At 34.6% G+C, this 23,831-nt stretch overlaps 1 protein-coding gene across 1 annotated transcript; it reads left to right on the forward strand.

Moving 5' to 3' along the window:
- The first annotated feature begins 18,218 nt into the window (after positions 1-18,218).
- Positions 18,219-20,876, forward strand: LOC145570665 (uncharacterized). Its single transcript, XM_081629807.1, has one exon. It carries the CDS (start codon positions 18,219-18,221, stop codon positions 20,874-20,876), a length of 2,658 nt encoding a protein of 885 aa, XP_081485933.1.
- Positions 20,877-23,831: the final 2,955 nt, after the last annotated feature.

The following is a 23,831-nucleotide window of genomic DNA, read 5'->3' on the forward strand; positions in this document are numbered from 1 at the left end:
GATAATAATAACAACAATACTTGAACTTGAAATATTTTTTATATTTTTTTTTATAGGAATTAAAGATAATAACAATACTTAAATAAAAAAAAATAGAAGTAGCAACTTAATTATAAGATGCTTTTAATAAGATAATAACTTAAAAATAAAGCTAAATTAGAGAGATTTTAACTAAAACAAAGATTAGAAGATAAATTTTTAGAGAGAATTTTTAGGAAAAGAAGTTGTAAGAATTTTTTGATGTCTTAAAACTTGAGAATTAGGGGGGTATTTATAGGTAAATAAAGGGGTTAATTTGTAAATAAAAAAGTAAATAAGTTAAAATTCAAGGATTACTTTGGTAAATATCAAGAGTATAGTAGTGTGTAAAGCATGGGCATCATGGATCTTGGACAAAGAAGATAACCCTTTCTATGTTGCTAAACGGAAAGGTGCTTGGGAGAAGCGACTTTTGACCGGGGAAATAGATGCATGGTAGTGTCATTTTCATTAAAGTTATTTTTGTAAAAGTTTTTTTTTGTTGCGAACTACGAGCGACTTGATCCCTAAAAAAAATGAAAAATTAAAAAAAAAATGAAAAAAAAAATCTTGTAATAGGGTACGTAGGCAGCTCGCTTTGAGTGTAGTCGCAAAAATTTAAAAGTTGGTTTCCTTATTGTGTCGAACTACGATAGGCCTGATTTCCTGAATCACATTACACTCAGCATATTTCCGCACTCAGGAATACGTAGGCAGCCTTCGGGCCCGGCCACTAACAGTTTGTTATTGCTGCAGGATTCACTTATTTATTCATCGATTTATTTATTTATTTTGCTTTCCTTCATCATGAGGTGGAAAATAGACGAAAAAGAACATTAATTCATATTTACATAGTGATATAGCCATAACAGTGAATAAAAAATACATAATGCAAAAGTCAAAAAGGCCCTAACTGAATCTCAGGAGACGGGGGAGCTTCGAACACCTCTGTTTGACCCCAAGTAAACCCTTGGCAATGATCAACCATAAGAAAGACTCCTCGAAGCATGTCTTGAGGGGAATGTCGAATACTAACTTCCCAACCACGAGAGCGCGTTAGGATTAGTATGTCGCATAACTTTTGCTCGGTATTTGTTGGGTAGACATCAACCCTAGACAGAGATGAGACGAAGCGGTTAACATCTATCACTACTTCTAATTGTTTCACCTCTAGAGAGCGAGCCTTTTGCAATCCATTTTGAAGTAAACAAAGCGAGAAAAAGGAAGAGCTAGGTCCTCTAAGCCTTGAACCAAAACCAAACTTCCAAACATGCCCGGGCTCTCGCAATATATACCCACCTCTACATCCATCTGAGCCATCCGATAAGGCTGCTAGACATAGAGTATGAGGATCTTCTTGTGACCAAGGAGTAGTCGACAATGCCTTAGTTAATCTATTTATTATTATGAAGAGACTCCTTTGACCTATTGACCATAAAGTCTCAGGGAGACGAGACACGTAACGCCTATGACGCGAAGGTAGTTTTTAAAGAAAATTCTCCTTAGATTCTCGACAGTTTGAAGGACCACCCATCATCATTGTTAATTTATTGTAGGGTATGAAGTCTGATACACCCAACCAGGGATGATTAACTGAGCTTTGGGGTGGGCCTCTCCCTTGGCGCGAGGAAGTCCCAGAATAAATACTGCGAGGGGTATTGTAAGCCGATATGGCTATTGATCCTTCAGACAATCGAGTGAGTGAAAGGAAAAACGTGTCACTCCATAGGAATAGAGTTGATGGGAGAGAATTATGCCCTGCGAGAATACAAGACCTTGTTACATCTATGTTTTCAGAGACCTCCTTGCCAATCGACAAATTAGAGATAAGTAAGACCAAACAAGTAGGAATATGGGTTTTGTGTAATAGGGAGATATTATGTAATATTTGACTCGTACAGTACCCACGAGCATCCCAAAACAGCAACCTGAGAGATGAGTACGTAGGAAGATTAAAAGGGAAATGTGATGGCAGGTTCGGACTCTCTACGAGTTGGCTAGAGAATGGGAGGTTTTGTTGGCTTATATTAGCTATGATAGGGTAAAACGAGTCTTCAGAGAAAAGTAGAAATAGAGACATATCTAGCACCATTGTATCTGCCACAAATAAGGAAAGTGACTCTGGAGAGTTATTTATCTCGAATACCTGGGTGGACTAATAAAGGGAAGTGACAAACATTCCCACATCTAAATGGGTACTATATGTTGTACTGCTAAAGGGACCTCCTTTTATGTACGCCTGTTCTAATATCCTTGTTCCGCAGTTAATACTTGATCCGATAAATACAAGTTCGGACCTAACCTGTCCATATTTATCTGGGAGTTGTATGGACGAGTTTAGACGAGGGATACGTATGTATAATTGTGTATGTTTGTTACGTTTTAGATGAATAATTTTTTTTTTTCAGCGATTATAGCGATCATGTTTTTCTTTGATTTTTGCCTTTGTGAATTTCATCCACCAAATTGCCTGCCATAAAGATTCTTCCGTTTCTTTTTTGGTTTGGCATTTACTATGTTTTGTTTTTTTTTTTTTTTGTTCTTTATTACTTATTTTGTTTTATTTTATTTTATTTTTTTTCTTTTTTCCTTCTCTGATTTGTTTACTCAGTCTAGTTTATTCCTTCTTCAGTTTTAATAAACAATTGTCAATAGTGAATTAACGTTACCTTTTTTTTATCCCCTGCGGTAAATGTGGTATCCAATAAATTTCAATTTGGATCAATTGTATCAATATTTATCCGACGCTAATTGGGATAGCAGGATTTCATACGCGTCATGTATTGTATTTTACTATTCGAAACACTATTTGACACTATGAGAACACTATTTAGCACTATTCCAAATAGTAATTTCTGTTATGAAAATTTATTTTGCCGACATATACTTGGCTTCTGTTTTATTTGTTTTCCTGTTGTTTTGATCTAGTTTTGTATCTTTTCTCTTTGTTTTTTACGACTATGATAAATATAAATTCGCGTTTTAGTAGAGTAAAGTAAGATAAGAGTTCACTTTTTTTTTAAGGTCATTCGGTTAAGGGAATATATTTTACTCTTGACCACCTTAAACTCATGTTGTATGACTTAGTATTATATGATGTATTTTCACGTTGACCATGTCAATCTTATGGTTTTATATGATCCACTTTTTTTAGTAAGGGTTATTATTTGAAATGCTTGTATGTATAAGGTTTTGTCGTATGTTCAGATGATCTTGGGTAAATTTATATGTACTATCTAATAAGGGTAGGGGTTATTTCTCTTTACTTTTTTAGTAACTCTGAGATATTTCATCCAACCCTTTTAGTATTGTAACCTAATGTATTTGTGTATCTTTTAGAGTTGACATCTCACAGCTAACTTTTTATAAGTGTTGTTTTAACACCTTGGTGAGTGTAATAGTGACCAGTTGAATTTAGGCACTCTTTTATTGTATACCATGTGAGTATTTTTTTTTTTTTTTTTTTTTTGAGTTATGACAAGACTTGGTCATACATTTTTTTTATGTATATATATATACCATGGCATTTTAGAACCTTTTTATTATGTGAATATTAGAGTTGATTTTATTACGGTTTTCTTTATTTTTTCAGGTTAAGCGTTGCAAAACAGATTAGCAAGTTTGTTACATGAAAAACAAGAGAATTTAATATCAAGATTCTCATTATTACCAAGATCGTGATATTTACCAAAGTAATCCTTGAATTTTAACTTATTTACTTTTTTTTATTTACAAATTAACCCCTTTATTTACGTATAAATACCCCTCTAATTCTCAAGTTTTAAGACATCAAAAAATTCTTACAACTTCTTTCCCTAAAAATTCTCTCTAAAAATTTATCTTCTAATCTTTGTTTTAGTTAAAAACTCTCTAATAGAGCTTTATTTTTAAGTTATTAGCTTATTAAAAGCATCTTATAATTAAGTTGCTACTTCTATTTTTTATCTTTAATTCCTATAAAAAAAAATACAAAAAATATTTCAAGTTCAAGTATTGTTGTTATTATTATCTTTGTTAAAAACACTAGTTTAATTACTCAAGTATCCTAGTCTATATTAAAAAAAAAAACCAAAAAATTTCTTTCTTAAGATTTAGTTTTATTTTTCAAGATTATTTTCTATAGTAAAAAAAAAAAAAATCATAAAAAAAAGGGTTCTTTAGCTTTATTTTGCATTAATTTCTTTTAATATCTCAAAATTCCAAAAAAAAATCACTTAGTCTCTTTATTACACTTTAACTAAGGATTAATCATCTTTTCATTCTTGATTAGTAAGAAGGGTTATCCAAAAATATTGCTACATCTAGTTTAAGGTATTATTTTTATTCCTTTCTTAATTTCCTTAATTATTATTATTATGCTAACTAACGTGTTTGTTTTCATGTGGTGTTACCAATAGGGTTAATGACGATATTAGGTGCTAAATTAGCCCTAAATCTTTCATTACTCCACATTAGAAAGCCAAGCCTATTGGTGAGGGGATAGGTTACAAAAAAGGGGGGTAATTGCATTTTGCATTGCATCTCTTTCTAATGCATTTTAAATATGAAAGGTCAATACATTCATGTGTCTGCATAAAGCATATTTTTTAGAATGATTTATTTCTTAAAGTGAGCTTAAAGACCTAATGAATTAAGAGTTTACGTAGAGGATGTTCAAGAGTAAGGAATTACTTACCACGTCCCAAAGATGGCCTATGAAAGAACCTTTACGACCAGAATCAGTTCCAGTTCTTTAGCTCAAGTAATAGAACTTTTCAAGAGCTTTCCAACCATATCTCACAATAATTTTTTCGATTTTTCTATGATTTTTAATGATTTTTTTTTTTGTTCAAACTATCAAAAAGATGAAATATGCACGTTTTTCTCTTAATTGCTTTTTAAAATTTTTATTAATGGTGGTATGAAACCTATATTACACTATATTATATATATACTTCTTAACTTATGAAGTTTTAATGAAAATGTCTTTAATCTTATTTTAAAAATGATTTTAGAAATAAGAGTTTTGACAAGCCTTAATTCTAAGTGTTATTTTGAGAAACTTTAATCTTACCTTAAAGATGACTTCAGAAATAAGAGTCTTTAATTCTAAATGTCGTTGTTTTAAAAATCTTTAATTTTAAGATGACTTTTGAAATAATTAATGTTCTAAGAACTTTAATTTTCTTTTGAAGATGACTTTAGAAATAAAGTCTTAACAAACATTATTTTCTTTTATAATTTCGTGAACCTTTTTTATTTCAAATCCTTTTGTGACACGATTATGAATCATAACTTTGCTTGTTTGTTTTTAATAAGTAATGATAGTTAATATGAGGTTATGGCCTCATTTCCAAACATGAGGTTAAGATTAATTATTTAGTTGTATAAGGTTGTAACAATTATCCATCTCCATGAAAATAAACTTATCTCTCATCATAATTACCCAATGGATTAATTGACAATCGGATATGTTAAATAGTTTATTGTTCCCTTTTATTTGGATGTAAGGCCTTGACAGGTGTCGTGCTTTATTTGGCCAATTCCATTAAGCCTAAACACATAACCCTTAAAACCTTACAAAAATTAACCTTGAGTGAATTTAAACCCAAAGTGAGATTATATAGTGAACCCTTACAGTTTTGCTCCAAAAAATACCTTGACCCACTAAAAAGTCGTTAATTGGGACGCATTTGTTGAATTGTCTTATTCAAAAGACATTTTTGGTGATCACTAATCGGGGTGATTTTAATACGCGTCTATAAACTGGCATTCTTTTCTACACCAAATCAACTCCCTTCTTCTTCTTTCAAGCTTTTCAAGTCTTTTTTATTCTCTCCTCAAATTTCTAAGAAAAAAATGAATGCCACTTTATTTTTTATTGGAGTGGTGGTGGTAATAGATCCAGGGAGAAAAGGCCGAAGGAGTTTACTTTTCCGAAAACTCAGTACAAACCACCTGCTGTTTTTGCATCCGAAATCCATAAATTGTGTTTTTTTTTTCTTTCAAGAATGATTGTTATTTTTTCTTCAAGCTCGTGCAAATCGGTGTTTTAATCTTCTGCAAGGTTAAACCAGTTTTTCAACTACACCCAAGCCAACATTTGTGTTGCAACTGAGTGAGAATTTCACTCTATTTTTTTTTTCTTTCTCTTTCAGCCTGTTTTTCAATTGCACCTAAGGCAACATTTGTGTTGCAATTGAGTGAGAACTTCACTCTATTTTTCAGCCAGTTTTTCAACTGCACCTAAGCCAACATTTGTGTTGCAATTGAGTGAGAATTTCACTTTATTTTTCAGCCAGTTTTTCAACTGCACCCAAGCCAACATTTGTGTTGCAATTGAGTGAGAATTTCACTCTATTTTGTAGCCAGTTTTTCAACTGCACTCAGGTCAATGTTTAAATGAAGATCAATTAGGATTTCTTTTTTTAACATACATCAAAAATTGTGTCTTTTCTCAAACATTGATTATCGTTTTATTTAAACTCAATCAATGTGGGGCAATCTGTAGACACCAAATTTTGATACTACCTTTTTAATTATCACTATTAATTTTTTTTTATTACTATAATTATTGTTTTTTTTTTTTTTTTTTTTTTTTTTTTTTTTTTTTTTTTTTGCAAATAATAATAAATATTTTTCTAATTATTTTTATAAACTTAATGACGTTTGTTTTATTACATAAAACGAAGGAAACGAGTAATAATAATGATTTTTATTCATAATTTCCAAAATACATGTTACAATTTGTACTTCTAAATTACTAAATTACAAAATATTGAAGTACAACTGACACTACATACATTTCTACCCTGCTCCACCGATGTAATTTTCGGGTTTTTACTTATGGAGTAACAAGTAAATTAATACAGCCATTAGGAGGACCACTAGCCCCACAATGTACATGAAATACACCCTTATCATCCTCATGTCTTCCTTAAAGGGGAAGACAGGCTGATCTTCCTGGTTTTCTTGAAACATGGTGGTTGAGTTTAATGGTGGTTTTTGTTTGATTTTTTCGGGTAAGGAGGAAGATGGAAGAAGATAAGAATTAAGTGGTGAGTGGAGATTTTGGATAAGGGTAATTTCTTTTTATAGTAAAAGTAAGTATTTTAGACCGTATTTTTATACATATATGTATAATAATCGTATAGTATAAAGTACAATATTTTTGTGTCTTGCCAGGGGGATATGTCATTTTCCTTATAAACAAGTATCGTTTAACTCTTTAGAGTATAGTAAGTATATTAATATGTTCACTTAGACCGTTAGGGTGCTTTTTATTTTATCTAGTATTTTTTTTTTTTTTTTTTTTTTTGTGATTTGTGCACTACCCTATTATATGACCAATTTACCTAAGTTATAAAGTCCATTATTCTAAAGACTCATGTCCAACCAATAAAGGGAAGTGACAAACATTCCCACATCTAAATGGGTACTATATGTTGTAGTGCTAAAGGGACCTCCTTTTATGTACGCCTGTTCTAATATCCTTGTTCCGCAGTTAATACTTGATCTGATAAATACAAGTTCGGACCTAACCTGTCCATATTTATCTAGGAGTTGTATGGACGAGTTTAGACGAGGGATACGTATGTATAATTGTGTATAATTGTGTATGTTTGTTACGTTTCAGACGAATAATTTTTTTTTTTCAGCGATTATAGCGGATCATGTTTTTCTTTGATTTTTGCCTTTGTGAATTTCATCCACCAAATTTCCTGCCATAAAGATTCTTCCGTTTCTTTTTTGGTTTGGCATTTACTTTGTTTTGTTTTGTTTTGTTTTTTTTTTGTTCTTTATTACTTATTTTGTTTTATTTTATTTTATTTTATTTTATTTATTTTTTTTTTCCTTCTCTGATTTGTTTACTCAATCTAGTTTATTCCTTCTTCAGTTTTAATAAACAATTGTCAATAGTGAATTAACGTTACCTTTTTTTTTATCCCCTGCGGTAAATGTGGTATCCAATAAATTTCAATTTGGATCAATTGTATCAATATTTATCCGACGCTAATTGGGATAGCAGGATTTCATACGCGTCATGTATTGTATTTTACTATTCGAAACATTATTTGACACTATGCAAACACTATTTGGCACTATTCCAAATAGTAATTTCTGTTATGAAAATTTATTTTGCTGACATATACTTGGCTTCAGTTTTATTTGTTTTCCTGTTGTTTTGATCTAGTTTTGTATCTTTTGTCTTTGTTTTTTAAGACTATGATAAATATAAATTCGCCTTTTAGTAGAGTAAAGTAAGATAAGAGTTCACTTTTTTTTTTAAGGTCATTCGGTTAAGGGAATATATTTTACTCTTGACCACCTTAAACTCATATTGTATGACTTAGTATTGTATGATGTATTTTCACGTTGACCATGTCAATCTTATGGTTTTATATGACCCACTTTTTTTAATAAGGGTTATTATTTGAAATTCTCGTATGTATAAGGTTTTGTCGTATGTTCAGATGTTCTTGGGTAAATTTATATGTACTATCTAATAAGGGTAGGGGTTATTTCTCTTTTACTTTTTTTCTAACTCTGAGATATTTTGTCCAACCCTTTTAGTATTGTAACCTAATGTCTTTGTGTATCTTTTAGAGCTGACATCTCAGAGCTAACTTTTTATAAGTGTTGTTTTAATACCTCGGTGAGTGTAATAGTGACCAGTTGAATTTAGGCACTCTTATATTGTATACCATGTGTGTATTATTTTTTTTTTTTTTTTGAGTTATGACACGACTTGGTCATACATTTATATATATATATATATATATATATATATATATATGTATAAGGGTTATTATTTGAAATTCTCGTATGTATAAGGTTTTGTCGTATGTTCAGATGTTCTTGGGTAAATTTATATGTACTATCTAATAAGGGTAGGGGTTATTTCTCTTTTACTTTTTTTCTAACTCTGAGATATTTTGTCCAACCCTTTTAGTATTGTAACCTAATGTCTTTGTGTATCTTTTAGAGCTGACATCTCAGAGCTAACTTTTTATAAGTGTTGTTTTAATACCTCGGTGAGTGTAATAGTGACCAGTTGAATTTAGGCACTCTTATATTGTATACCATGTGTGTATTATTTTTTTTTTTTTTTGAGTTATGACACGACTTGGTCATACATTTATATATATATATATATATATATATATATATATATATGTATATATATATATATATATATGTATATATATATATATATATGTATATATATATATATATATGTATATATATATATATATATATATATATATATATATATATATATATATATATACCATGGCATTTTAGAACCTTTTTATTATGTGAATATTAGAGTTGATTTTATTACGGTTTTCTTTATTTTATCAGGTTAAGCGTTGCAAAACAGATTAGCAAGTTTGTTACATGAAAAACAAGAGAATTTAATATCAAGATTCTCATTATTACCAAGATTTTGATATTTACCAAAGTAATCCTTGAATTTTAACTTATTTACTTTTTTTTTATTTACAAATTAACCCCTTTATTTATCTATAAATACCCCCCTAATTCTCAAGTTTTAAGACATCAAAAAATTCTTACAACTTCTTTCCCTAAAAATTCTCTCTAAAAATTTATCTTCTAATCTTTGTTTTAGTTAAAATCTCTTTAATTTAGCTTTATTTTTAAGTTATTAGCTTATTAAAAGCATCTTATAATTAAGTTGCTACTTCTATTTTTTTTTATTTAAGTATTGTTATTATCTTTAATTCCTATAATAAAAATATACAAAAAATATTTCAAGTTCAAGTATTGTTGTTATTATTATCTTTGTTAAAAACACTAGTTTAATTAATCAAGTATCCTAGTCTATATTAAAAAAAAAAACCAAAAAATTTCTTTCTTAAGATTTAGTTTTATTTTTCAAGATTATTTTCTATAGTAAAAAAAAATCATAAAAAAAAGGGTTCTTTAGCTTTATTTTGCATTAATTTCTTTTAATATCTCAAAATTCCAAAAAAAAAAATCACTTAGTCTCTTTATTACACTTTAACTAAGGAGTAATCATCTTTTCATTCTTGATAAGTAAGAAGGGATATCCAAAAATATTGCTACATCAAGTTCAAGGTATTATTTTTATTCCTTTCTTAATTTCCTTAATTATTATTATTATGCTAACTAGCTAACGTGTTTGTTTTCATGTGGTGTTACCAATAGGGGTAATGACGATATTAGGTGCTAAATTAGCCCTAAATCTTTCATTACTCCACATTAGAAAGCCAAGCCTATTGGTGAGGTGATAGGGTGCAAAAAAGGGGGGTAATTGCATTTTGCATTGCATCTCTTTCTAATGCATTTTAAATATGAAAGGTCAATACATTCATGTGTCTGCCTAAAGCATATTTTTTAGAATGATTTATTTCTTAAAGTGAGCTTAAAGACCTAATGAATTAAGAGTTTACGTAGAGGATGTTCAAGAGTAAGGAATTACTTACCACGTCCCAAAGATGGCCTATGAAAGAACCTTTACTACCAGAATCAGTTCCAGTTCTTTAGCTCAAGTAATAGAACTTTTCAAGAGCTTTCCAACCATATCTCAGAATAATTTTTTCGATTTTTCTATGATTTTTAATGATTTTTTTTAGTTCAAACTATCAAAAAGATGAAATATGCACGTTTTTCTCTTAATTGCTTTTTAAAATTTTTATTAATGGTGGTATGAAACCTATATTACACTATATTATATATATACTTCTTAACTTATGAAGTTTAATGAAAATGTCTTTAATCTTATTTTAAAAATGATTTTAGAAATAAGAGTTTTGACAAGCCTTAATTCTAAGTGTTATTTTGAGAAACTTTAATCTTACCTTAAAGATGACTTCAGAAATAAGAGTTTTTAATTCTAAATGTCGTTGTTTTAAAAATCTATAATTTTAAGATGACTTTTGAAATAATTAATGTCCTCAGAACTTTATTTTTCTTTTAAACATGACTTCAGAAATAAAGTCTTAACAAGCATTATTTTCTCAAAACATATTTAAAACCTTAGACGCTTTTCACTCTTCCTCACGAAAAGGGAAAAATGTCGAACATCACGATATTGATCCAGGACTCACCTTTACAGATAGCGATTTACCCCCTAATCACTATCACAATGAACCACTGCATATCACTCTTCGACACGGTGCAAGTTATATTAATCACATTTTGGTTGACACCGGATCTGATGTTAATCTTTGTTCCCGAGAATACCTGTACGAGATAGGGTACAATGATTTACATATCACTTATCGCTCCATTCTTCTCAGAGGTTTTGACAAATTACCCAGGGAAGTGACGGGGTCTATAGTCTTACCTTACCTTAAAGATGACTTCAGAAATAAGAGTCTTTAATTATAAATGTCGTTGTTTTAAAAATCTATAATTTTAAGATGACTTTTGAAATTATTAATGTCCTAAGAACTTTAATTTTCTTTTAAAGATGACTTCAGAAATAAAGTCTTAACAAGCATTATTTTCTTTTATAATTTTGTGAACCTTTTTTTATTTCAAATCCTTTTGTGACACGAGAATGAATCATAACTTTGCTTGTTTGTTTTTAATAAGTAATGATAGTTAATATGAGGTTATGGCCTCATTTCCAAACATGAGGTTAAGATTAATTATTTAGTTGTATAAGGTTGTAACAATTATCCATCTCCATGAAAATAAACTTATCTCTCATCATAATTACCCGATGGATTAATTGACAATCGGATATGATTAAATAGTTTATTGTTCCCTTTTATTTGGATGTAAGGTCTTGACAGGTGTCGTGCTTTATTTGGCCAATTCCATTAAGCCTAAACACATAACCCTTAAAACCTTACAAAAATTAACCTTGAGTGAATTTAAACCCAAAGTGAGATTATATAGTGAACCCTTACAGTTTTGCTCCAAAAAATACCTTGACCCACTAAAAAGTCGTCAATTGGGACGCATTTGTTGAATTGTCTTATTCAAAAGACATTTTTGGTGATCACTAATCGGGGTGATTTTCCTCAACCAAGGTGGTTCATTTTACTTTTATGAGTGAATCCGTCAAAGATCGCTAAAATCCCACTTACAAAAATGACGTTTATGTCAACAACCCAAATAAAAAAACCAATAGAATTGGTTATTTAAAACATTGCATTTTTCCGAACTACGAAGGTTTTGATCCGTGAGTGAATTCAAAATCTCACTATGATCGGTACGTAGTGTAACTTTGGTGCTCAAACCTACCTTGTATTAATTATTTTTTTTTTGATGTGGTTAATATGTCTTAAAACCTAATTTTTGACAACGCAATAGTAAGAGCCCGTTCCATAGAACGGAAGAGAAGACGAGTTCCAGATGTTCGATTCTCTTAACCTAAACCCCGAACCCTGTGCCATATTTCCTATTATGGTGTTAGCAGTTGATTTTTATTAAGTTTTAATTTCTTAAAGTTGACTGTTCTAAAATCCGTCCTTATTCGGATAAAAATAAGGTGGCGGCTCTAAGTTTTGTTTATAAGTCTTATCAGACACCTAAGTGGAACCTTTTATAGACTAATTTATGTCCACTAAAAACCAGGTACCACAGTCTTGCGACTCCACTGGGGAATTTTTTTTTTATATAAATGTGTAGTGGTTTAAACCTGAATTTGCGTTGTTAATTTTTTTAAGTGTACGCATGTGGTCATTCATCATTCATCAATTGTCATGAGCATAAGCATTCATTTTTTTCTTTTTTTTTAGGCCGGCACCTCTGCCTATTGGTAATAAGGTCGGATTTAGACAACAAAATTAATGAATTAAGGGCGTAAACCTACATCCGTGCGCTACTGCAATCGGCTCTGTTAGGAACGTCCAACCTTGGTGTTCACAGTTGAAAGTGATACGAGGCCACTTGGTTAATAATTTCCTCAAAATGGATTGACCTTTAGATTAAGAAACATGTGCATCAATACATACATGAAGTCTCTACGGTCATTTGTGTTAATGATTCATTCGTGTTGTCATGAAAGTTTTTCTTTTTTCGACAAAAACTTGTTTTAAGTAAAACTTTTTTTAGAAAGCTTACTTATGTGCCCGATAATAAACTAATAGTTATCCTTAGACCTTCCCTCATATGATTGCAAGAGAGTTTAACTTTCTAAGACTACTAACACCACATGTGGTGCATTTTAAGCAATGCCAAAATCTCCCTCTAAAACCTTTTCAACTTAAAGAATGGTTTAATCACTATTGATGATTTAATATATGAGTTAATGTTCTTTTCAAAGGAAAGTCTTATTCCCCTCAACACCTTGAAGGTTTTCTTAACCATGTTCTTGAAATTGCAGTTTACTTGTTGTTTAGAGACCGAGATATGCATACAGGAGCACAAATGTGTATTGGAGGACAACTTTGGGGTTCCATCCGCCAGATTTACTATAGGAGGTGTGAATCACTAAGTTCTATATATCATCGGCTGAAGTTACAGGGTTTCCTCAAGTCAAAACACAATAACTACATTATGCCGTCTCCTGGGGCTGATATGGGAAAGTATTGTAACTATTGTCATGACTACGGACACAATACAAATGTTTGTAGTGATCTGACACATGCAGTCTAACAACTCATTGATGATGGGAATATTCCAATTCCAAGATCGTGGACTCCACCTACTCTACGATTTACCGATGCAGATCTGCCGAATGACTACGGTAATGACCGGCCCTTGTCCATTACCTTGGTATCGGATTGTTACAAGGTCTCAGGAATTTTGGTAAATAGAGAGTCCACATTCAACATCTGCAGCAAAACGATTCTCAAGAAATTAGGGTGTGAAGACTCTCCTTTAAGACCCTCAAAGAAGGTGGTTAGAACAAGCGATCGCACTCTCATGCGGGCAATTGGGGAAGTCACCTTACCATTATGATATCCTGATTGGGTCTGTAATGCTGAGTTTCAAGTAATCGATGACCCGGAAAGCCTCACCTTTACCCTGGGAAAATCATGGTTACAACACATAGGGGCAATTGCCTCTGCACTCCATCAGAAAAACAGATTTTCAACCCCGAGCGGCGTAATAACCATTCATGGGGATGCAGTCCTACCGCACACGGCAACCACGATGTGTAATATGGTGAGCCTTGGGGAAGGTTCGACTTCGAAACCAAAGAAGGAGAATTGTGAAAAATAATTATGGGATTTACTATCAAATTCCTTAATGTATCGTGGGGCTTTTAGTGATTATCTCAAAAGAACAATCATAAACGCCTCAACCCCTTTTAGAGATTTGAGGGAAATCTTCAAACTTGATCCGCACCAGGTCAAAGACGATTTGATTAGATAGGGTTTTATAAATGACTCACTGGATCATGAAATGATATGTCAAAACATCAAGTATTATCATGTTCACATTGATGAAGAATCTTCCATTAATATGTGCCCGTACCATACATTTATTGATTGGGAATTCGAGGAAGAAGAACTTAAACCTGTAACAATAGATGATTTTTGTAACAATGATTTATATGAAAATGTATGTGGTAAAATTGATGCAATTGTTAAATACAAAGGTGTAAGTTTCACCACAAGTTTCATAATTTGTGATATACCAGTTCCCTATGATATCAAACTTGGCCAGCCTTGGATTACCAATTTCATCCCCTTATGTTAGTTCAATCCCAAAAGACGCCGGCCCAACTTCGTGAATCCTTGACCTTCCATGTTGGCTCTAAGAGTTTAACTTTAAGGCCTGAATCTCCAAATGATAAAAGCCCACATCCAAAAGTTTCCACTGTAGAACGATCCAAGGCCTCTCGCCAAGAAAACATTGCCCCCCATTCTCGTCAAACTAGCCCAGAATTATTATATGATGTGCCTGTCCATGAATCAATGTATTCTCAAAACATATTTAAAACCTTAGACGCTTTTCACTCTTCCTCACGAAAAGGGAAAAATGTCGAACATCACGATATTGATCCAGGACTCACCTTTACAGATAGCGATTTACCCCCTAATCACTATCACAATGAACCACTGCATATCACTCTTCGACACGGTGCAAGTTATATTAATCACATTTTGGTTGACACCAGATCTGATGTTAATCTTTATTCTCGAGAATACCTGTACGAGATAGGGTACAATGATTTACATATCACTTATCGCTCCATTCATCTCAGAGGTTTTGACCAATTACCCAGGGAAGTGACGGGGTCTATAGTCTTACCTTTGGTACATGAGAACGCTCTGTTCAGCATAGAGTTTATGGTAGTGGATTTTCGACTCTCATGCAACTTGTTAGTAGGGAGACCATGGCTGCACGGGTGTAAAGCAGTCTCGTCTAGCTTACATCAAAAATTAAGAATGAGAGCGTCATGGGGCATCATCACTATATGTGGTGACTATAGCAGGGGAGCCTATGAAGGAGAAAGCTCGTCACAGTATGGTGGTTGGATAAACACCATAAGCACAACAGGTTATTGCATAGAAAATAGTGAAGCTGTTGAAGTAATAAGGCGTCCACCCTTTGCAAAAAGAACAGTATATTTTCCTATTCCAGAGAATGAACGGGACAAGCCAAATTGGATGCCTAATAAGGCAAAGGCCGATGATATCCGAAGAAGGTTTAATTGGCTTTACGACCAAGATATAGCAGTATTTATTCTGGGACTTCCTCGCGCCAAGGGAGAGGCCCACCCCAAATCATGGAACCCTACATCTTCCTCGATAACATCGACCTTTTTACAACGGAATCGTGCACAGTAGTGTGCAAAGCATGGGCATCATGGATCTTGGACAAAGAAGATAACCCTTTCTATGTTGCTAAACGGAAAGCTGCTTGGGAGAAGCGACTTTTGACCGGGGAAATAGATGCATGGTAGTGTCATTTTCATTAAAGTTACTTTTGTAAAAGTTTTTTTTGTTGCGAACTACGAGCGACTTGATCCCTAAAAAAAAATGAAAAATTAAAAAAAAAATGAAAAAAAAAATCTTGTAATAGGGTACATAGGCAGCTCGCTTTGAGTGCAGTTGCAAAAATTTAAAAGTTGGTTTCCTTATTGTGTCGAACTACGATAGGCCTGATTTCCTGAATCACATTACACTCAGCACATTTCCGCACTCAGGAATACGTAGGCAGCCTTCAGGCCCGGCCACTAACAGTTTGTTATTGCTACAGGATTCACTTAATTATTCATTGATTTATTTATTTATTTTGCTTTCCTTCATCATGAGGTGGAAAATAGACGAAAAAAAACATTAATTCATATTTACATAGTGATATAGCCATAACAGTGAATAAAAAATACATAATGCAAAAGTCAAAAAGGCCCCAACTGAATCTCAGGAGACGGGGGAGCTTCGAACACCTCTGTTTGACCCCAAGTAAACCCTTGGCAATGATCAACCATAAGACAGAATCCTCGAAGCATGTCTTGAGGGGAATGTCGAATACTAACTTCCAAACCACGAGAGCGCGTTAGGAGTAGTATGTCGCATAACTTTTGCTCGGTATTTGTTGGGTAGACATCAAGCCTAGACAGAGATGAGACGAAGTGGTTAACGTCCATTACTACTTCTAATTGTTTCACCTCTAGAGAGCGAGCCTTTTGCAATCCATTTTGAAGTAAACAAAGCGAGAAAAAGGAAAAGCTAGGTCCTCTAAGCCTTGAACCAAAACCAAACTTCCAAACATGCCCGGGCTCTCGCAATATATGCCCACCTCTACATCCATCTGAGCCATCCGATAAGGCTGCTAAAATAGAGTATGAGGATCTTCTTGTGCCAAGGAGTAGTCGACAATGCCTTAGTTAATCTATCTATTATTATGAAGAGACTCCTTTGACCTATTGACCATAAAGTCTCAGGGAGACAAGACACGTAACGCCTATGACGCGGAGGTAGTTTTTGAGGAAAATTCTCCTTAGATTCTCGATAGTTTGAAGGACAACCCATCATCATTGTTAAGTGATTGTAGGTTATGAAGTCCAATACACCCAACCAGGGATGATTAACTGAGCTTTGGGGTGGGCCTCTCCCTTGGCGCGAGGAAGTCCCAGAATAAATACTGCGAGGGGTATTGTAAGCCGATATGGCTATTGATCCTTCAGACAATCAAGTGAGTGAAAGGAAACACGTGTCACTCCATAGGAATAGAGTTGATGGGAGAGAATTATGCCCTGCGAGAATACAAGACCTTGTTACATCTATGTTTTCAGAGACCTCCTTGCCAATCGACAAATTAGAGATAAGTAAGACCAAACAAGTAGGAATATGGGTTTTGTGTAATAGGGAGATATTATGTAATATTTGACTCGTACAGTACCCACGAGCATCCCAAAACAGCAACCTGAGAGATGAGTACATAGGAAGATTAAAAGGGAAATGTGATGGCAGGTTCGGACTCTCTACGAGTTGGCTAGCGAATGGGAGGTTTTGTTGGGTTATAGTAGCTATGATAGGGTAAAACGAGTCTTCAGAGAAACGTAGAAATAGAGACATAGCTAGCACCATTGTATCTGCCACAAATAAAGAAAGTGACTCTGGAGAGTTATTTATCTCGAATACCAGGGGTGGACTAGTCACTAGTGCAAGTTTCACTTGAGGAACTGAAGGTGGGATAGCTGTAGAATTTTGATCATAAGGGAGAGAGAGGTTTTCCCTAGAAAATTGAGATGGATGATCTTCTGGCCGTATTGAACTAAGAATCTCGTTGCGTTCTCTTTCTCGTAACTCTTGGAGGGAGAAGCGCGAAGTGTCAGAGAAGAAGTGAATTAAATCTCTAACGCGTGAGGCATTAGGATCCATAACTTAAATTTAAGCAAAGTAAGCAAAATCTCAAAAGAAAACACTTGAGATTTTAGAGAGAGAAGAAGTTTGGGTGAATAATCCTTGTTCAAATTTTAGTTTTTTTATAAGCCAATAACCAATGGTGTGTTCAACACGCAAGGAATCTTCGTAGTAGGGTCCAATATTTTTTATTTTATTTTTGAAAAAAAAAAAACTTTTTTTTAGAAAAAAGGGGTGTTCATTTTTCTTTTAAAAAAAAATCTTTTATTTACTTTTTTAGCTTGTTGAAGAAGTTTTTTTTGTAATATTCCCTTTTTACCCAGGAAATCCACCTGGACCCGCACAGGATCTAGGCTTGTCCGGCAAACCTCTTTTCACAGTTTACAATCCGATTTAGCAGCCTTCTCACCGCGTCATTCGACACCAAGGGAAATTCATTCTCCACCACCAAGCGAAATGTCCGAGATTCCTGGCCATGAAAGTTCGCTAAACCCTGATCCATCCAATGATCTTCGAGGAATGATGCGATCTATCCTTGATCGTCAAGATACTATGGAACAAAAAATACAGAGTTTGTTAAGACAGAGTGCAAGTGCTCCACCTCCTCACCATGATTCAGAGGTAGCTTCACCATTGCATTTGGATGACGGAAATGGTGATAGAGAAGCTCCTACCAAAATTAAGGAAGATATTCTAAGGCTCAAGGAAGTACTGAAGGGTATGACCAAAGCAGAACCTTGGTTAGATATTCATGGTCTCACCTTATTTCCGAAATCACGAATGCCACCTGGGTTTAAGATGCCGAATCTCACGAGATTTGATGGTACAGGAAGTCCCACCAATTTCTTAAAATTATACGTAGGGGCTATGAGTCCTTGGGGTGTTGATGAACCTTTAATGGCGCAATTGTTTCAGCAATATTTAGATGGGGTTGCCGCTCATTGGTTTCTTAATATGGAAAATTCAAAGAAAACTTCGTGGGCCGATATTGTGCGAGAATTTTCTAGCCAATACAAATATAATGAAGAGATCGATGTGACAAGGAGGGATTTGGAGACAACTGCACAAAATCCTAATGAGACGTTTTCCGCCTTCATTACTAGATGGATAAACAAGGAGGCAAAGATGGTGAATAGGCCGAACGAGGAAGAACAATTACAGATGATAGTGAAGAATCTTCTTCCCGTCTATCAAGGACGAATGACTTTCCAGTATTTTCCGTCATTTAAAGCCCTCATATCAACAGGAACTTTGTTAGAGGATGCCATAAAAAAGGGAGATATCAAAAAGGATGAAGGGAGCAGCAGTAACACCTCTTACAATCCTAAGTTTGGGGGGAATAGGAAAACTAATAACAACGACTCAATACCCTCAAAACCAACAAACTTGATACACAATATCGGTGCCGCACCAGCATTCCAACTCAGGCCGCAAAGGAATTTTTCTCCTTTGAACATGACCTATGCCCAAGCTTTCTCCAAACTAAAAAAGGCCAACCTTGTTCAACCTTTAAACCCAAGGCCACCCCCAAGAAACCCTCCTCCCAGTTACAACCCAAACCAACACTGTGAATTCCATCAAGGGCCTGGGCATGACATTGAAAATTGCACAACATTCAAGCACCGTATTCAAGATCTAGTAGATGGAGGAAGGCTTTCAGTTGGGGCACCCTCTGATAAATTTAAAAATACACAACCAAGCATCACTAATAATCCTCTCCCCAATCATAAGCCTCCTGTCTCTATAAACACCATATCCACTACCAATAACCAGATTAATCCAACATTACTAATGGTTCGAAATACCCCTCAAATGTATGAGATGCCATTATCCAGAAATTATGTTTGTGTTGTGTATGATCACTCCACTCAGCAAAAGGTCAAGCTTGTGCCATGCAAAGGTTTGGATGTCATCTTCAATAGAGATTCATTCTCCACTGTCTGCGCCACTATAGGATATGATGGGGCATTTTGCCTAATAGATGATGAAGAGGATGCTCTCTCGTTGTTGTCAATGGCTGAGAAAAATGTTGGGGCACACCTTAGTACCCCTAGTAATTTCCAATGTCCGATCTATCTTGATGATCTTAGTGATGATGAAGATCTACATGTGGCCCATTTGACTCGTGCAGGTCGTCATTTTAAACCTTCATATCTTGAAGATGAGAATCTTGTGAAAGCCCTGAGAAGGAAAGAAAAAGACAGGGAATTAGTAGAGGTGAATAAGGAAGAAGATGATAATATTAAGCGCATGAAGGAGGTTAATGCAAATGTTTCTATATGGAAGTTACTGACTCATTCTCAACCTCATCGGGCCGCTGTTCTGAGACATCTCAATGAGGTTTCAATTGATGCATCCATAACACCGGATCAAATGGTAGGACTTATTCATGGAGCAAACCGCACTTTAATGTTTACCGACGATGATCTCCTAGAAAGTGTCAACCATAACAACTCTTTGCACATAACTTTGAAATGTCATGGGTGGACAATACCCCGGGTACTTATTGACAATGGTTCTGCCATCAACGTATGTCCTTATCGAGTTATGACGAAGCTCGGTTATCAAAAAGAAGATTTGACACCTTCAAGACAGGTTGTTAGGGCTTATGACAATGCCAAAAGGGACGCTTTGGGGTCAATTGAGTTACTTTTGGAATATGGACCAGTGGCTAGAAATGTTGAATTTGTGGTAATTGATATTGAAGCGTGCTTTAACCTTTTGCTCGGTAGACCTTGGCTTCATGAGAATAGGGTGGTAGCCTCTACCTTACACCAAAAGGTGAAGCTGCTCACAGATCATGGTGCAGTGACACTTGTGGGTAATCCAGAAGTTATGAATGTTTTTAGTGTTGGAAAATCAGTGCTCCATTTAGATGAAGAAGAGGGTAGTCCATTAGACAGATTCACTATTCATAATATTGGATTTGATTCAAGTAGCTCACGGAAAGAAGAAGAAGAAACCGAGGAAGATCCGGAAGAGGACTTAGAGGAAGACGAAGAAACTGAGGAAGATCCGAAAGAAGAAACTGAGGAAGACCCAGAAGAAGAGCTTCAAGAAAATGACAATGGTTCTGAGGTTAATCCCCAAGGCGCTAGAGATGGAACAAACTAGTCCAATGAAGATGGGGTAGAAGAGGAGCCTAAAACTCCAAAAGACATCGATCCTTGTTTTAGAGGAGAATCTTGGACAAGTAATTCCTTTAAACATGATGAGGGATCTCGGAAGAGGTCTAGGGCCGAGGATTTTGATTTGGATTTTGATGTCCTGTGTTATAGAAGGTTGGTATACCCGGAGGAGTTGATTCTTTTCCCTAACTACAGGCATGTAGATCGTTATCTTAATCTTCCTCAGTTTGAGAAGTTCAATGGGTGGGGAGATCCTATTCTCCATTTATACAACTTTGTGAACACCTTATACCCTTTAAATGTTCCAGAAGAACATTTTCCTATGTTGTTTAATAGAAGTCTGGGTGGACCCGCGTTATCCTGGTATTATACCTTAGGGATAACGAGTAAAGGCTCTTGGGGAGAAATAGCTCAAGCATTCAGTGACTGGGCATTTGAATTTCGACAGACTAACACCGAAAAACTGAAGCTAGTGAATATGGAGTAAAGTGACCGGAAATCATTTTCACATCTCTTCTCAAGATGTTCTTACATTCGGGCTCGACTTCGTTTTCCCATAACTGATCGGGACTTTATGTTGATATTGCTAAGAAAGTTAAATGATTTTTATTATCAACATATGGTCTCCATCAAATACGCCGATCTCTCGCACATGGAGAGACATGGTTACGAAATTGATGCCTATCGACTACAGGAAAGAAGGCGTAAGGTGCACCCTCAAGGTGAAAGAGCTAACAAGAGGATATTCACTCGAATCGACGAACCATTGAGTGTGGTGTACGATCGTTTGAGCAAAAAGGGTATTCTTCGGGCAAAAAGCTATGTGTATTCGTTACCACCACATGGGACCGATATGAGACAATATTGCAGTTATTGTCATCTATATGGGCATAGAACCGATACTTGTTACGACCTTAAATGTGCAATCCAGGATCTTATTGATCGTGGGATCATCACTCCGGCCCATCCTCAGTCTAGCGTAACGGAGACAAGCCCGGCACAGCCACGGACCTCTCAAGCTGATTTGTTCCTTCAACTACTCGAAGAAGGTCTTATCAAGCCACTACCTCGTCGAGCAGGAGCTAATCCTGTTGGACCAAATCTCAACAAATATTGTCACTATCATCAGTTACATGGCCATGATACTAACGGCTGTCACGCCTTCTGTTGGTGTATCAAGCGCACAATTGGAATTTCCTGCCCGAATCAGAAAATATCCATAAATTCCCTTTCCCTTTGGACACATGAAGATGATCCCGCTCTTTTGATTGCTCGTCACTACTCGGACTACGAGAAAGACTGTTGAAAACCTTGAAGCCTAAGAAATCTATACATGGGAAAAGAAGCATCTACAACGACATGGTGACCTCTATCTTACCCTCCATCAAGAAGGATGGATAAAAGGGGTAGTATGAGCACTGTAAACCAAGCATTTTTTATTTTTATTTTTTTTTCTCCTTATGTTTTCTTTTGGTACAAAGAACTACGTACAGCTTGATTCCCTAAAGCACTATTTCATGATCATACACAAAATTGTACTTGCACGCACATTGTTATTGGGGTACGTAGGCAACTCTGATCGAGTGCAGCTGTTTCAATAAAAAAAACCTCCTTCTTCCGTTTTGAACTACGACGGGTCTGATTCTCCAAAAAAAGAGAGAAGAAGAAAAAAAATGTGAAAATACAAAAAAAATCTATCTGGAGATACGTAAGCAGCCTTATGGCGCTACCCGAAATAATTAAAAAGTTTTTTTTTGGCAATGAACACCCACCTAACTTATCTAACTTAATAGACGTCCTTTAATTTTTACCAAATTTTTTTTTTCCGCATTCATTTTTGCATTTATCGTTTACTTTTTTTAATTATTTAAAAAAAAAAAGGAGGAAATCCTAATCTTCGGTATGTAATGTTTAGGTATCCTTTGCCAACCCATGACCAACCAAACTCGAAAATCTACTCTACCCTCGGATTCCATTTAAGAAATCCAAGATCCAATACAACAAACACTTACTATAGGACTTCAATTGATGTTGAAAATGGGTTATGTTCGAGGAGCTGGTTTAGGACGAAATGGTGAAGGCATGAGGCACCTAATCCCAATAATCGATAAGCGAAATCGTCATGGTTTGGACTTCGATGAGAACATGGTTTCTAAGGTTATGAAAAAGAAGTCTCTCACTTTGAATGGGCAATTTGTGTTGCAAAATGACACTGAGCCATTTTATGAGTTTCCTGAACCTTGGTATGACTTGGATAAAGAGAAAATTCTCCCTGGGTTAGAAATTTTCTTTGCAGAAGCAAGGAATGAAGAATTTATTAAGAAATGGTTTGATAAGAAACCAGTATTTAAGAAAGATTTTGAGACAAGCGGGCTTGTTTTCATCAATTTCTTAATGATGCTTGAGACAAGCGGGCCAACTCCAACGACTCCTAGAGCTCCATGAGCTCCCAGTGGTACCTTGTACCACTTATGAAATTGGTAGTGTGGAAGCTCTTAGGGCGTCATCCCGTGTATGGCAATTTGCACGAATGCTTCCAGCACTTTCAGTCCTCGAAGATGATGTTCCAACCGCGTCCTATACAACATGGTTGTTGGAGGACCTCGTGGGTGATGCTTGAATAAATCCTTAGAGGGATTTCGTTATTTGTACTTCATAATTTGTATTTTGTGTTTCCCTTGCTTATGTATTTTCAATTCCAAAAGAAGAAATCGTATCCGAAGGCATTGGTCTCTTGGGTATGGTGTATGTGGTTGTCGTTTCCATGTTTAAAAATAGATGTAATCTCGCCAAAACTGAGAGAGCTTGTGTTATGATCAAATAATAAAAAAAAAAATGTTTGTTGTAATCATATTTTGTTAAGAATTGCCTTGATCATGATCTTTTAATAATAATGAATATTTCTACATGACTCTTAAGCATGCAATGCAAACATGAATGA

The sequence above is a fragment of the Chenopodium album genome, chromosome 2 (assembly GCF_948465745.1).
Source record: "Chenopodium album chromosome 2, dcCheAlbu1.1, whole genome shotgun sequence".
NCBI classification, from domain to species: Eukaryota; Viridiplantae; Streptophyta; class Magnoliopsida; order Caryophyllales; family Amaranthaceae; genus Chenopodium; species Chenopodium album.